This window comes from Punica granatum, chromosome 3, assembly GCF_007655135.1.
Source record: "Punica granatum isolate Tunisia-2019 chromosome 3, ASM765513v2, whole genome shotgun sequence".
NCBI classification, from domain to species: Eukaryota; Viridiplantae; Streptophyta; class Magnoliopsida; order Myrtales; family Lythraceae; genus Punica; species Punica granatum.
In genome coordinates this window covers 27735451-27747921 of record NC_045129.1, presented here as the reverse complement: position 1 = coordinate 27747921, position 12471 = coordinate 27735451, and the positions used below count along the sequence as shown (strand labels likewise).

Sequence of the window (12471 nt, the reverse complement as noted above, 5' to 3'; positions counted from 1 at the left end):
GCATTATTATTGATATTTCCTATAATTTATTATACTTTCCAAATGCAACAATCTTCGCAATCCAACCCCTTTTCCCAAGAAAGTATTGTATGCAACGGGTATACCACGTGACACTATGTCACCAGATACAATTTTGTTTTTACCAATAACATTTTGAGGATATTATTGAAAACCAAGAGAAATTGCTAAATCTTATTGTCTTGTGAGATTACCACGTGATATACCTGATACCCATTTTTCAAGGTTTTCAAAAAAGGGTTAGTATTCCATTATTCTTAACATTCCCATTAATTTAATAATTCTCAAACCAAACGGCCCCTCACTGATGAACATTCAGAGTTTGTTTGTGCTGAATCTCTCAGGCAACATTTGGTCATTAATTATTGGTGGGAATATGAAGAGCCACCCATAACCGACGAACTTTCCCGTGATTGGTGGGAAAGCGGAGCTCGACTGGGCTCCAAAATTTTCCCTCTTGGGGTAAAGTCTTTCCCCTAGAGAGGTGGTATTCTTAGTGTTATTTTTGTTTTAATAATTTTACCGCAAGATGAATAAGCCTTTTTTTTTATTTTACAAATTTATGATAGAAAAACTTAAAATTATTCATTGATTCTTTTATAAATATTCATAATTTATTATAGCAAAATAATAATGTAAGTATTTATTATTACTTATGAACACAAATAAATAGGTATATTATTATTTCTATCATTTATAAGCACTTGTTATTAAATAAATATTTATTTACGCATATTAAAATAAAGATTTTAAAAAAGATAAATTTTAATGTATTATTTTTAGCCAAAAAATGTATTTTTTTTCGATTTTAACTATAAATATTTTATTCACTTACAACCATTACACAATAAGGACATCATCATAAAATCACATATCTTTTCCATAAATCTTTTTTATTTCAAATTTTATAATATTACATTACTGTGTATTTTCAAGAAATACAATGTAAACAAACACGATAATATACAACCAGAAAAATCTGACATTTTCGAGCTTACTTTGACATCAGTATAATGTTCCTTATAATTTAACAACTGGTAAACCAAATGCCTTTTGTAAGGGTATTTGAAGATATGAATTTTTTTTAGAGTTATTTATAAATCCATAAAATTAATTTGAGTAGCACATATTTTTAAATAGATTATTTTTAAAAATTAAATCTATCAATTTTAATTATAAGGTAAAACAATATATTATCTTTGTACTTTAATCTTATTAATTTATAATTCTTGAAAATAAAATTCGATTTATATTCCACCAAACTTCCCATGCAAAGTAGGGTTTATCGCGTAGTTTAGTTAAAAGCATCATACCATTGCTTTTCGGTGGCACCCTAGTATCAATAAGTTCAAAACATTCCAACTAATTCAGTTTAAACCTAATCAGTTCACTAAAATATAACTCTTCCAGCGTGAATTTTCTCAGTCACGAGACACATTATACTATTACTTTTCAATCTATAACTTATTTTCCAGCAGTCCACTATAAATAATTCTGCCTTGTTGAAAAGGAGCTCCCCATATTACTTGGAAATTTCAAGGTTGTGTTTGGTTTTAGAATTGAGTTTTGATTTTAATTGGTTTGTAATGATTTTGTTATTAAATTATGAGAAAAAGTGTAAAAAAAAATGTAATGAATAGTTAAGAGAAAGTAATGATTGTGTTATTGAATTGTGAAAAAGTAATGAATAATTGAGAGAAAATAATGATTGTATTGTTGAATTGTGAAAAAAAATAATGAATAGTTAAGATAATTTAATATTAAAAATTAAATTAAATAGTTAAAAAAATAAAAAAATAAAAAATATAATAATTGTATTATTAAATTAAAAATAAGTTAAATATTTTTTAAAAAATATTGTCAAATGGAGCCTTCTGCCCCACCATCAATCTTCTTTCCCCACTCTCTCCCCCCCGGCTCTCTCTCTCTTCTCCCTCTCGATCTGAGACTCTGAGTGACTCTCTCTGGGTCTCTCTCTCTCTCTCCCGCCATTATCAAAGACCTTGAGAAAGAGTCAACTCCGCCGTCATCCCCCGGCCCACATGTAATCCCAATCAAATGCAACCGTACCCCCGCCTCTCCACCGGAGCCGCCACCACCTCCTCCCCTTCTCACTCTCCCCCTTCCTCCCCTCTCCGCCACCACCACCACCACCCCAACCACCTCTCCCCCCGCCACCGCCGCTCCAAGGCCCGCCCCGCCCCTCCTCAGCCCTTCCCCCACCGCCTCTCCTGGCTCCTTCTCTCCCTTCTCCTCCGCCGCCAGGGCGTCTTCCTCTTCGCCCCTCTCCTCTACATCTCCGGCATGCTCCTCTACATGGGCTCCGTCAAGTTCGACGTCGTCCCTGTCATCCGCCACCGCCCCGACCCTGGCTCCATCTACCGCAGCCCCCAGGTTTGCGAGAAGCTCCGGCCCGATATGGACGCTGATAATTCCTCCGCCGATGCGGTAATGATGCCTTTTGGACTTCCATCTATCTATCTATATCTATATCTATATCTATATATATGTGTGTGTCAAGTCCCTCCTGCTCTAGATTGCATCATGGTGGCGTTAGATTTTCTGGATCCACTTCAATTGATTGTTGTTCAAAAAGCTTGAACCTTGAAACATGATGTAATGGACAAGAATAGGGGCTGTAGAACGTCAAGCCAAATTCTTTTCTGCTTCATTCCAGATTAGATTATACAACAGTTTGTGCCGCATTCCGAAAGCTTAACCAGTGATCCCACAAAGCTGGATGCTGATAGGCAAATGTTGGGCACAATTTCGATGGGACGGTCCCGAAATAATGCAATTTATTTGGTGAATTTTGACAAGTCGAGGTGTTCCATCAGAGTCGGGGTGTGCTGTGCTCCTAAAGTTTGAGGAGGTTTCTCATTGGCTGTGAGCTGGTGTGTAGTTCATTTTCGCATCTCCAAGTTGACTATTGGTGTATATATGATGCCACGCGATTGTATGTACATGTTGAACTCTTTTGGCGATGGTAATTTGAGGTTTTAGGTGAACATTAGGAAATACTGTGGGATTCCAAGAACTGGTTCTTCACTTGCTGGATTGGTTTTTCTGTCTTAGAAAATATGGGAATGCTTTTAGGGTGGCATTAGAGTAATTATATTTGTAGATGTAACAGTTCCCGGTATATTAGCCAATTGGAGCTGGCCCATATACATTATCTTGTTTCAAGTGATTGTTAAACAGTTCTGTTGGGAGATGAAAGACATTCAGCCAATTCATGTTTCTACAATACCTCCGATGAACTAGAGGATCATTAATTTATGTCGTTTCCGAATGGTTTCTCTTCACACCAGATATTACATGTCCACATCTTGACTTTTCTGGACACTTTGGCATCATCATCTCAGTATTGATGTTCAGTTGTCGTTTGTCTTGCATGTAATCTTCTGTTCAAGCATTTTCACATGGTTGAGTCTTTTCTAATGTTTGTCTTGGAGCCGGCCATTCATAAGTAATCCACTAGATTTTTAATATTGTGTTGATAATTGTTATTAAACATTTATCTCTGATTACTCATTTTCCTTGATGGAATTACATAAATATATTATTGATGAGAAGGTTGGAATATGTTCAGATATCAACCATTTGGAAACACTCTTACAAAGGCGGCGAGTGGAGACCATGCCTTAACAAGTCTTCTGGAGGTGAGGTCGATAATTCATCTATACAGAATGCATGCCTTCTGTTCTTCATTATTTTCCAATGTTATGCTTATGCTTACTTTTCAAAAAAGATAAGAGAAATAGAGTAGTAAGTTGGTGCTTCTGTTGGACTTGGTTGTGTAAGTACAGCATTGTGGGTTCTCATAACATTAATCCTGGTTTTATCCTCCTGCAGTTTTGTCATTTCCTTCTATGCATTTTTCTATGGTTGACCCCTTTCTTCTTCTTGCATATTTTCAGCAGTAGAGGGGTATGTATATGTGTGTGTGTATATATCTATACATATGTATATACATACATACATACATACATACATATATATATATATATATCATCTGAACTTTTTTAGATCATGCAGTGCATATTGAATATTAGCTCTTTTAACTCCTGTGAGTATGTTGATACTGAACCTATGCAGTAATTCCTGGATCTTCTGAGGTCCTTTTGCCTTATAGTTGCTCTCTAGAACTCTAATTGGGTGAAATTACAGGGTGCAACTCTCTTTCTGAGATACATACTTCCTGTATTGCAAGATTCTGAGGATCTTATTTAATTGATTTCCCTTGTGGGAACCACGTTATATCACTATCCTTGTGTGCAGTGTGCTTTACATTGAATTGGTGTGCTGGCTGAGGGGCTGTTTGCCCAGAGATGTAGATAATTCACAAGTCAGTCGGGATAAGTAAACATCTATGTTTTTTTTTTTTTTAAAATAAATGTGTAGGATAAGTAAACATCTGTATTACTAGTTTGGTGTTTCAAGCATCAACAAAAGAGGAGGTAGCGTTGAGAGCAGCTACCCTTATGTAGTAACACAAGGCATAACTTCTGTTCCTAGATTGATATTGATGTGTGAAGGGCTCATGGAAAAGGGGGAAAAGAAATGGAAAGTCAATTCCTCCGGTCAGTTTTACTGGGGACCTTACCTATAGGTTTCAGTGCAAGGGAGTCCTTCAATTGGTTATTGGCCTTCCTTTGGGGTCAGTTTCCAAATTATGAATTATAGAAAGGTGACGTTACTGAATATAGGGACTGAGAAGCTATAAATTGGTGAAAATCTTAAGTTGTGCTTTGGAGAAGAGAAAGAATAATAAAAATAAAAAAAGCTAGAATTGAGCAACCGTACAGGCATAGGCATCTTTTGCACATTGCATACGGATCCATAATGGGATTCACTTTGACTTTCCATTGGCTCTTCCAAATCATTCCTGCAGGAGATCTGGACCCATTTTCTCTACATCCTTCGATAAAAAAAGATTGATTCTCTCCATTAAAAACAGGAGTGGAACAGAACAAAGGATGTTGAGCCGAGAGCACTTTCATGTAGTTGTAAGAATTCACAACTGATCATGTCCGTCAGTTTCTTCCGACGGGATTTTTGTGAATCCATACGACTTTCTTTTATTCTTCCATTTGTTTGTTCTGAACCATTAGTTGAATTCCTTTTACTAGATGGGAAATTATTAAATGCCTTTGTTATGGCAAGAGAAAGGATCAAAGCTTGTATAGTAGGATCATGTTACTTATATATTAAGTTATTGGAAACGGTAATCTCTGAAGAAGTGAGCCATCTTACTGACAGTACATAATTGAGAATAAACTAGATTGTTAAATGCAGAAGGCAAAGAAGCAGAGATCAGCCAGCTGGCATTCCATAATTTAGATTCTAGCAACTTGTGTTTTTCACTTCTAATGTTGATGGCTTGCCAAATCCATTAGAGCTGCTATAGCTTTTTGAATAGAATAATCAAATATCCATTACTTTACCCACTTGCAAGATACGTGTGTATGCCCTCACTTTATGATATTGTGAATCTCTAGTTGGTGGACAATTGGTCTAATTGTTTAATTCATTTTTGCAGCCTTACCTGAATCAAATGGTTATATATATGTTGAAGCAAATGGCGGCCTGAATCAGCAGAGGTCATCGGTCGGTTCTATTTAACATTAGCAATTGGTTATTATATCTTTCAATAGGACATAACAATAACTAATATCAATCTATGATGTTACTTTGAATGACTTGCAGATATGTAATGCAGTCGCTGTTGCAGGCTTTCTTAATGCAACCCTTGTAATTCCTAATTTTCATTATCACAGCATTTGGAGAGATCCCAGGTTCGTAACATTAAATTTCTTTCATAATCTGCTAATGTTCACTTTTTTGCCATTAATTGTCTAGGTTAAAATGTTTTGTGAGTCACATGATAGATGTGTCCCGGATTAATTGTGATTTAGCAGCCAAGATATAAAAATTTAAATGTGTAGTTTGAAGTTTTCTGGCTTTAATTGCCCATAAAATTGGGTTTTTACTCTAAATGATGGATATATATCTCGCAAGGAAGTTGTTTTATTTTTTATTTTTTAATCTGTGAGCAATGTTTTAAGATGTGTAATTGCATGTGCATTGTTAGAAACCTGAATTTGGGGGGAGGGGTGGAATGAGATAGAGAAGAGAAAAAGAGAGAGACGTGTGGTTTGAATGAATGCTGATTTTGCATGTCCCAGCAATATTTTGGCTCTATTGTTTCTTCATTTCATGTATAATTGATCAAAATATCAGTTCTATTTAAATAGCCAACTCTTCCTTTCGAGGTAACTTAAAAATAAACAGACGAAAGTAAATGAAAACCCTGGATCTCATTTAATTTATGTTATTACTATTATATTTTCCTTTATGTTAATTTGTTAGATCAGTTAATTATTATCTTTATTTTGTGACGACAACCTTTTGTTCTTGGTGATGGTAGTTGCATTAAAATAAGACATTGAACTGTACTGTCAAATAGAACCACCAGATTATAGTGCTGAAAATGTTTATGAATTATCTAATATAATTTTTATGTCATTTTCATGAACTTATATTAGGATAGTGTGATTTGTCCAATATGTATGCAGAGCGTGCTTAACAATATTTTGGATATTGAAAACCGTAAGCTTTACTGCGGGAAGTGTTAATTATTGGACTGGAGTTAAAAGCACTATATTTACACTATTGTCAGAGTAATCCTTTCTATTGAGTTTATGAGGTTAGGACTCTGAAATGGGGATCAGGACTCAGTCATGTGTAAAAGGTTGGCTGCAGGACTTAATTAATCTCCAGAAACTTATCTATCTGTTGTGACTTGCAACTTTTGGGTAATTTCACTGATTAGTAAATATTTTTATATATTGTAGTTTCTAAGAAGATATTTCAATTCCAAGGTTGAAAGTAATTGTACGAGTTAGTCTTCTAATATAATTATCATATTCTGTTTTCAAGCTCATCAGTTTCAACTGGTTTCTAGGGAACATTTGTATCAGTTTCAGACTTTCAGTAATTTGATCATAAACTTTGCCTTGATTTTCTTTTCCAGCAAATTTGGGGACATTTATGATGAAGACTATTTCATTAGTTCCTTGGAGAATGTTGTAAAGATTGTTGATAAGATCCCGGAGTATATGATGGAAAGATTTGGCAGCAATATGACCAATGTGTACAATTTCAGAGTTAAAGCATGGTCGCCAATTCGTTATTACAGGGATGTTGTCCTCCCAAAGCTACTTGAAGAAAAGTGAGTAGTATTACTATTTCCATATGAAGGAGCAAAATTTGTCATGTTCAATAAAATGCATGAGAGAAGATAATCTTTATTTACAAATTATGGGGGGGGGGGGGGGGGGGGGGGGGGGGGGGGGGTTGGGGGGGCAGTTTCTGAAAGTTGGGATATAAGTTATGCATTTTACTACTTGTTGAGGGATTATCATTAGTATCAAATGAATATGCGATGATGCAGTTGAACTGCTGTAGAAAAATTTAGCCAATTGATATAATGTAGTGTTAATGGACAAAAGGGCGTGTCGTCGTTTTATCTCATTATCAATCCCTTAATCTAACATTGAGAGGTTTTGGATTGTGAGATTAAATTAAGAATGTGTTTAAGAACAAGAGATGAAAGGGTTTGGTGATTTCGATTCATGACTTCAGATTGAATTGCATCTGCTTGTTCTCTTTGAAGAATTTTCTCCACAATTATATTTATGTTCTGCTATATTGGTATAGGGTTTTTTCGTGTTTCTAATATACGATACTTGTTCCTGAACAATAAAATAGGGTTATAAGGATTTCTCCTTTTGCAAATCGGCTGTCATTTGATGCACCGCCCTCTGTTCAACGGCTTAGATGCTTGGCAAATTATGAGGCGTTGAGATTTTCAAACCTTATACGTACTTTGGGGGAGTCATTGGTGGCAAAAATGAAGGAGCGGAGTGCAAAGTATGGTGGAAAATATGTATCTGTTCATCTTCGTTTTGAGGAGGTTGGTTTTTCCCCATATATTAAAGGCTTTCGAACCATAATGCATTTTGAAATGTAGTCTTAACTCCCGTGAATGTGCAGGATATGGTTGCTTTCTCTTGCTGTATATTTGATGGTGGAGAGCAAGAAAAGATAGACATGAACGCTGCCAGGGAAAAGGGTTGGCGCGGGAAATTCACCAAACCTGGTCGAGTCATACGTCCGGGAACGATTAGGTTAAATGGGAAATGCCCTCTCACTCCTCTAGAGGTAATTTGATTTCAGAGCAATAACCTGCTTGTTTCTTGTAGCACATTGAAGTCCTTCCAATTAAATTCTTCCTTGATGGCTGATTAAAATATTTATGATTTATGAATGCCTCAACTTCATGCACATAGTATGTGGTGGTGGAAATGACTTGAGATATGAGGTTTGAATAAGTAGCACCGGCCAAAATAAAATAGGTCCCATAACCTGTGTATGTGATGCTTATAATTTTATTAAGAGGAGGAGCAGCTTCCAATTTTGATACTCCCATTGAGTTGTGGATATTCATAATTTTTCCCTTATGAAGATTATTTTATTGATTGTAGAGTATCCCTACATGTTTTGATGCTTATAATGGAGATGCTCATTCTGGAAATTGGGCACTTCAAATTTCTTCTTTTGAATTGGTTTTGATTTCCTTTGCTCAAGGAAAATACATATTCCTCTATAGTATGTATTTTATTGATTGTAGAGTATCCCTACATCTCTTCTTTTGAATTGGTTTCTTCCTATGTTCTTTTCAGTTTCTCCCTTTTGTAATCTTTCCTCGAATGAGGATTACAGGCTTGTTATGTGAGACTTAAAGAGTCATAAAGAGAGTCCCTCTGATGGGTGACGACTCTTTGTCTATGGAGGATCTAACTAAACCCATCTTAAAGATGAAGTGATACAAAATAATTTCCTATTATTGGAAGAACCTAGCTTAAGACTGGGGAAAAAGAATAGAAACTAATTTGATGAGATTTCTCCAAAAGAACATTTGAATCTCTCTCTCTGTCTTTCACTCTCTCTCTCTTGTTCTCTTCGCTTTGTATTAGCATCTCACAAACTCACTGCCTTGTGTTTTCATTCATAGTCTACCTTTAATGGCACATCCACTGGTCATGGAGACATAGCTCAATTTTCATGCTCATTCAGGCCTTTCTTTACATCTCATTAGGTTGGGTTGATGCTTAGGGGAATGGGCTTCGATAAAAACACGTCAATTTATTTGGCATCTGGGAAGATTTACAATTCTGAGAAAACAATGGCGCCGCTACTAGAAATGTTCCCCAATCTGCAAACGAAAGAGACACTCCTATCCGAAGAGGAACTTGCACCATTTAAGGTTAGATAATAAATTAACTTTGCATTTTCTTCCCTTTTTGTTTCTTTTTGGATATCAGAAGACAATTTTATGGCCTTGACTTAAAGTTTGCTGCTCCCAGAATTACTCTTCCAGGATGGCTGCTATAGACTACACAGTTTGTCTTCATAGCGAGGTTTTTGTGACAACTCAAGGTGGAAATTTTCCTCAGATTCTTATGGGTCATAGGAGGTATTTGTATGGTGGGCATTCTAAGACCATAAGGCCAGACAAACGGAAGTTGGCATTGATATTTGACAATCCTAATATCGGGTATGTAGCATTGTGGTGCTTGTTTTTGTTGTTATTATTATTGTACAAGTTATTAGAAAAAGTACTTTGAAGATTTTTATTTTGGATAAATACTTTTAAGGAATTTTAAAGGAGAAAGTAGTTAGAATTTTTGGAGGCTATGCAAATTGAGAAAAATCAAGAGTAACAGCATAGTTAGGGGTTCCAGCTTAATGTTAGTTTGCAAGATTAGCGCCATAATATTGTCAATGATGTCAAATATATATATATATATATATATATATATAGAAAAATGATGAGTAAAAAATTTCGGCTTGCATGTGAATAATCAATATATGTTTAAATGGATCATATTGGTTTCAAAGTAGAGATGTTTTGTTCTTGTGTTGAGCTATGGTTTCACTCCTGAAGCTGTATTATCTTCTGTCAGAAATGGCCTACCTAAAATTGTTAAAAGTTTATTGTCTCTGAAATTCCTTAAGCAGCAAGGAAGGAGTTCTTACAAAGAAAAGTCCACGAATTGTTGATGAGATGTATGCAATTGAGCCGCACTGGTGCTATTGGTCTTATAGTTGCAATGTCGGAGTGTGTGTGTTCATTTTGTCACAAGTTACTCGATTTGCTCATCAGTTTGTCACTTTAATAGGTGGAAAAACTTTAAGCGCCAAATGCTGAGCATGCGATCTCATAGTGATTTCAAGGGGTTCGAGCTGAAAAGACCGAGTGATTCCATATATACATTCCCCTGCCCTGACTGCATGTGCCGTGCAAACAAAACTGAGACCCCAAAATCTCCACCAGCCACTTGACTTTTACTTGGGGGAAATAAGAGAGGTTGATCTGTGTTCCTTCTGTAGCTACAGTTCTGTGAGCAAGCACTGCTGGTCTCTAAACACACCTTCCTCAGTTGTATTCTTTCATTCTTTGGGCCGATGCCGGAGATTGTGATGATGATTTTGCTGGCGGGCACTATTGAAGACAAATACTTTCCTGGGACTTGGTCGGATGCTAGTGGAACCTCTCTGCACATGATCATACTGCAGAGAGGCTGATGTTCTGCAAGGTCTTGGAGTTAGCCGAGAATTTCTCACTGATGTTTTTCCTTTCCTTCTTCGGTTTTGGTTCGTAGAGTTGTACATTGCTTGGGGACTCCTAGTTAGACAGTGAGGAGAAAAGCGGTAACCCATTGATTTGTACATTTTGACAGGAATCACGATCACATCTTTGGTCATACTCCCATCAATAGTCTAATTGCTTTTGGATATGAAAGGACTAGTGGATAATCATCTTACGTCTTACGGTGAAAGAGATGCCTGTGTGCTCTATATCGATCTGTCCTCGCTGAGAAAATTGATAATTCACGAGCTTAAATAATTATAAATGATCTTTTGTACAATGGTGTGAAAGAAATAATAAGAATACGACTGATAGATGGGGATAGCAATGGTGCATTAAGAAAATCGTATCTGCAGGTAATTACACGGTATTTTGAACTGTGCAAGCAACCGCACCAATTGGTTATGCTGTAGATATGACTTTTTTAATTTAAAAATTGGCAACACAGGTATGTTTTTAATGAAAATTTCACGCATCTCTCCATGTGTCAAAACCTTGCTGAGCAAAATACTCATCCACACCTAATTTGTTTTTCTTCCTCCGCCTTAATCTTCTTATAAATTTATGCTTTCTTCCAAGAGTTGGAGAGGAATCGAGAGAGTAGAAAATGAAAAAAATTATGAAGAAATGAAAAATGATCGATTTTTGACGTTTTCGGATTGGGGCTTATCAAGTGAGTAACTTATTCTTAAGCAACTATTTTTATTATCGTTATGTTGGTATTTTTAAAATTGCACTCTCATGACCATGTCAATGTCCTGAATCATGCATATATTTTTATACGGTCGATTATGTAACCGAGATTGATATATGAATGTTGGTGAGTCATGTAGCGCCCTGAGTTAGTCGTAAACCGAGCAGTAGGGCTACCTAGAGCAGAGAGGCTGGCAAACTCATTTCCATCTTGAAGAACACAACTAATCATTTGGTTGGGCAGAATCGAAGGGAAACACTGGTATTCCCTGACAGGGATCAATCAAAGGGCCTTCATCACAACATTTGTCATGCCAAAATGAAATTTTCTGACCATCTACAACTTTGTACTTTTTCTTTTTTTGTTAGCCCTTTTTCTTTTTTTTGTTAGGCTAACGATGAAAGTGATAATATTACTTAAAGAGGAAGGTACATCGAGATGGGGATGGCCCTCTAGCATAAAAAAGGAATGCAAATTTGACTTGAGAGTTGAGATTGAATTGGCCTATGTCATGGGCAAGATAGTTATTAGAACAAGGGGACCAAGTACACTTCCTATCCGAAAATAGCGAAAGTGAACTAATAATATCCTAGATAGTGCCTCCAATTTCCCAAGGAGGATGAGTAGGGTTAATGATAGCATCAACAAGCAACGAGAGATCGATCTTCATCCAGATTTTCGTCCAACCGAGATCAGGAGCTAGGGAGATAGCAAGCTGGATTGCTGTTTGATGTGGCAGAAGACGAGCTGGCAAATCGGTACTTTAAGAAAAATAGGTTCTGATAACCCTGTCTCAAGAGAAACGGCCTCCGGAGCACAACTCACTGCCTTTGGCTGTGAAAAAACAAGATTTAGGTCGAATTCCATCGTTTAGGACTTCAAACGGGCATTTTTATGTTATTTGGTCGTTTTTGCAATTTTATTAAAAGTTTATGTCTTTCGTGCAATTTAGGCGTTTTTAATTCTATTTAAGCATTGTAAAACCTTAGAGTTAAGGGAGTTGTTTTTGGATTATCAATAAAAATTGGAGTTTTCGTGCTCT

At 36.2% G+C, this 12471-nt stretch overlaps 1 protein-coding gene across 2 annotated transcripts; it reads left to right on the top strand.

The window, feature by feature from the left end:
• Positions 1–1909: 1909 nt before the first annotated feature.
• LOC116200999 (protein ESMERALDA 1-like) lies at positions 1910–10905 on the top strand. 2 transcript variants are annotated; one of them, XM_031532051.1, is made up of 10 exons: positions 1913–2466; positions 3611–3680; positions 5561–5628; positions 5728–5816; positions 7055–7252; positions 7792–7996; positions 8077–8244; positions 9182–9349; positions 9450–9640; positions 10266–10905. In XM_031532051.1, the coding sequence occupies exons 1-10, from the start codon at positions 2077–2079 to the stop codon at positions 10426–10428; spliced, it is 1710 nt and encodes a 569-aa protein (XP_031387911.1). In that variant the 5' UTR covers positions 1913–2076; the 3' UTR covers positions 10429–10905. The 2 variants fall into 2 exon arrangements, with proteins under 2 accessions (XP_031387912.1, XP_031387911.1); XM_031532052.1 differs by lacking the exon at positions 10266–10905 and having other exon boundaries at positions 1910–2466; positions 9436–9612.
• The last annotated feature ends 1566 nt before the right edge of the window (positions 10906–12471 follow it).

Excerpts from the sequence above, each read along its gene's own strand:
- LOC116200999 (XM_031532051.1), top strand. The coding sequence starts at position 2,077 with ATGCAACCGTACCCCCGCCTCTCCACCGGAGCCGCCACCACCTCCTCC. Across the intron at positions 5,629-5,727 it reads TGAATCAGCAGAGGTCATCG|ATATGTAATGCAGTCGCTGT; the intron begins GTCGGTTCTATT and ends AATGACTTGCAG. Across the intron at positions 9,350-9,449 it reads AGGAACTTGCACCATTTAAG|AATTACTCTTCCAGGATGGC; the intron begins GTTAGATAATAA and ends TGCTGCTCCCAG.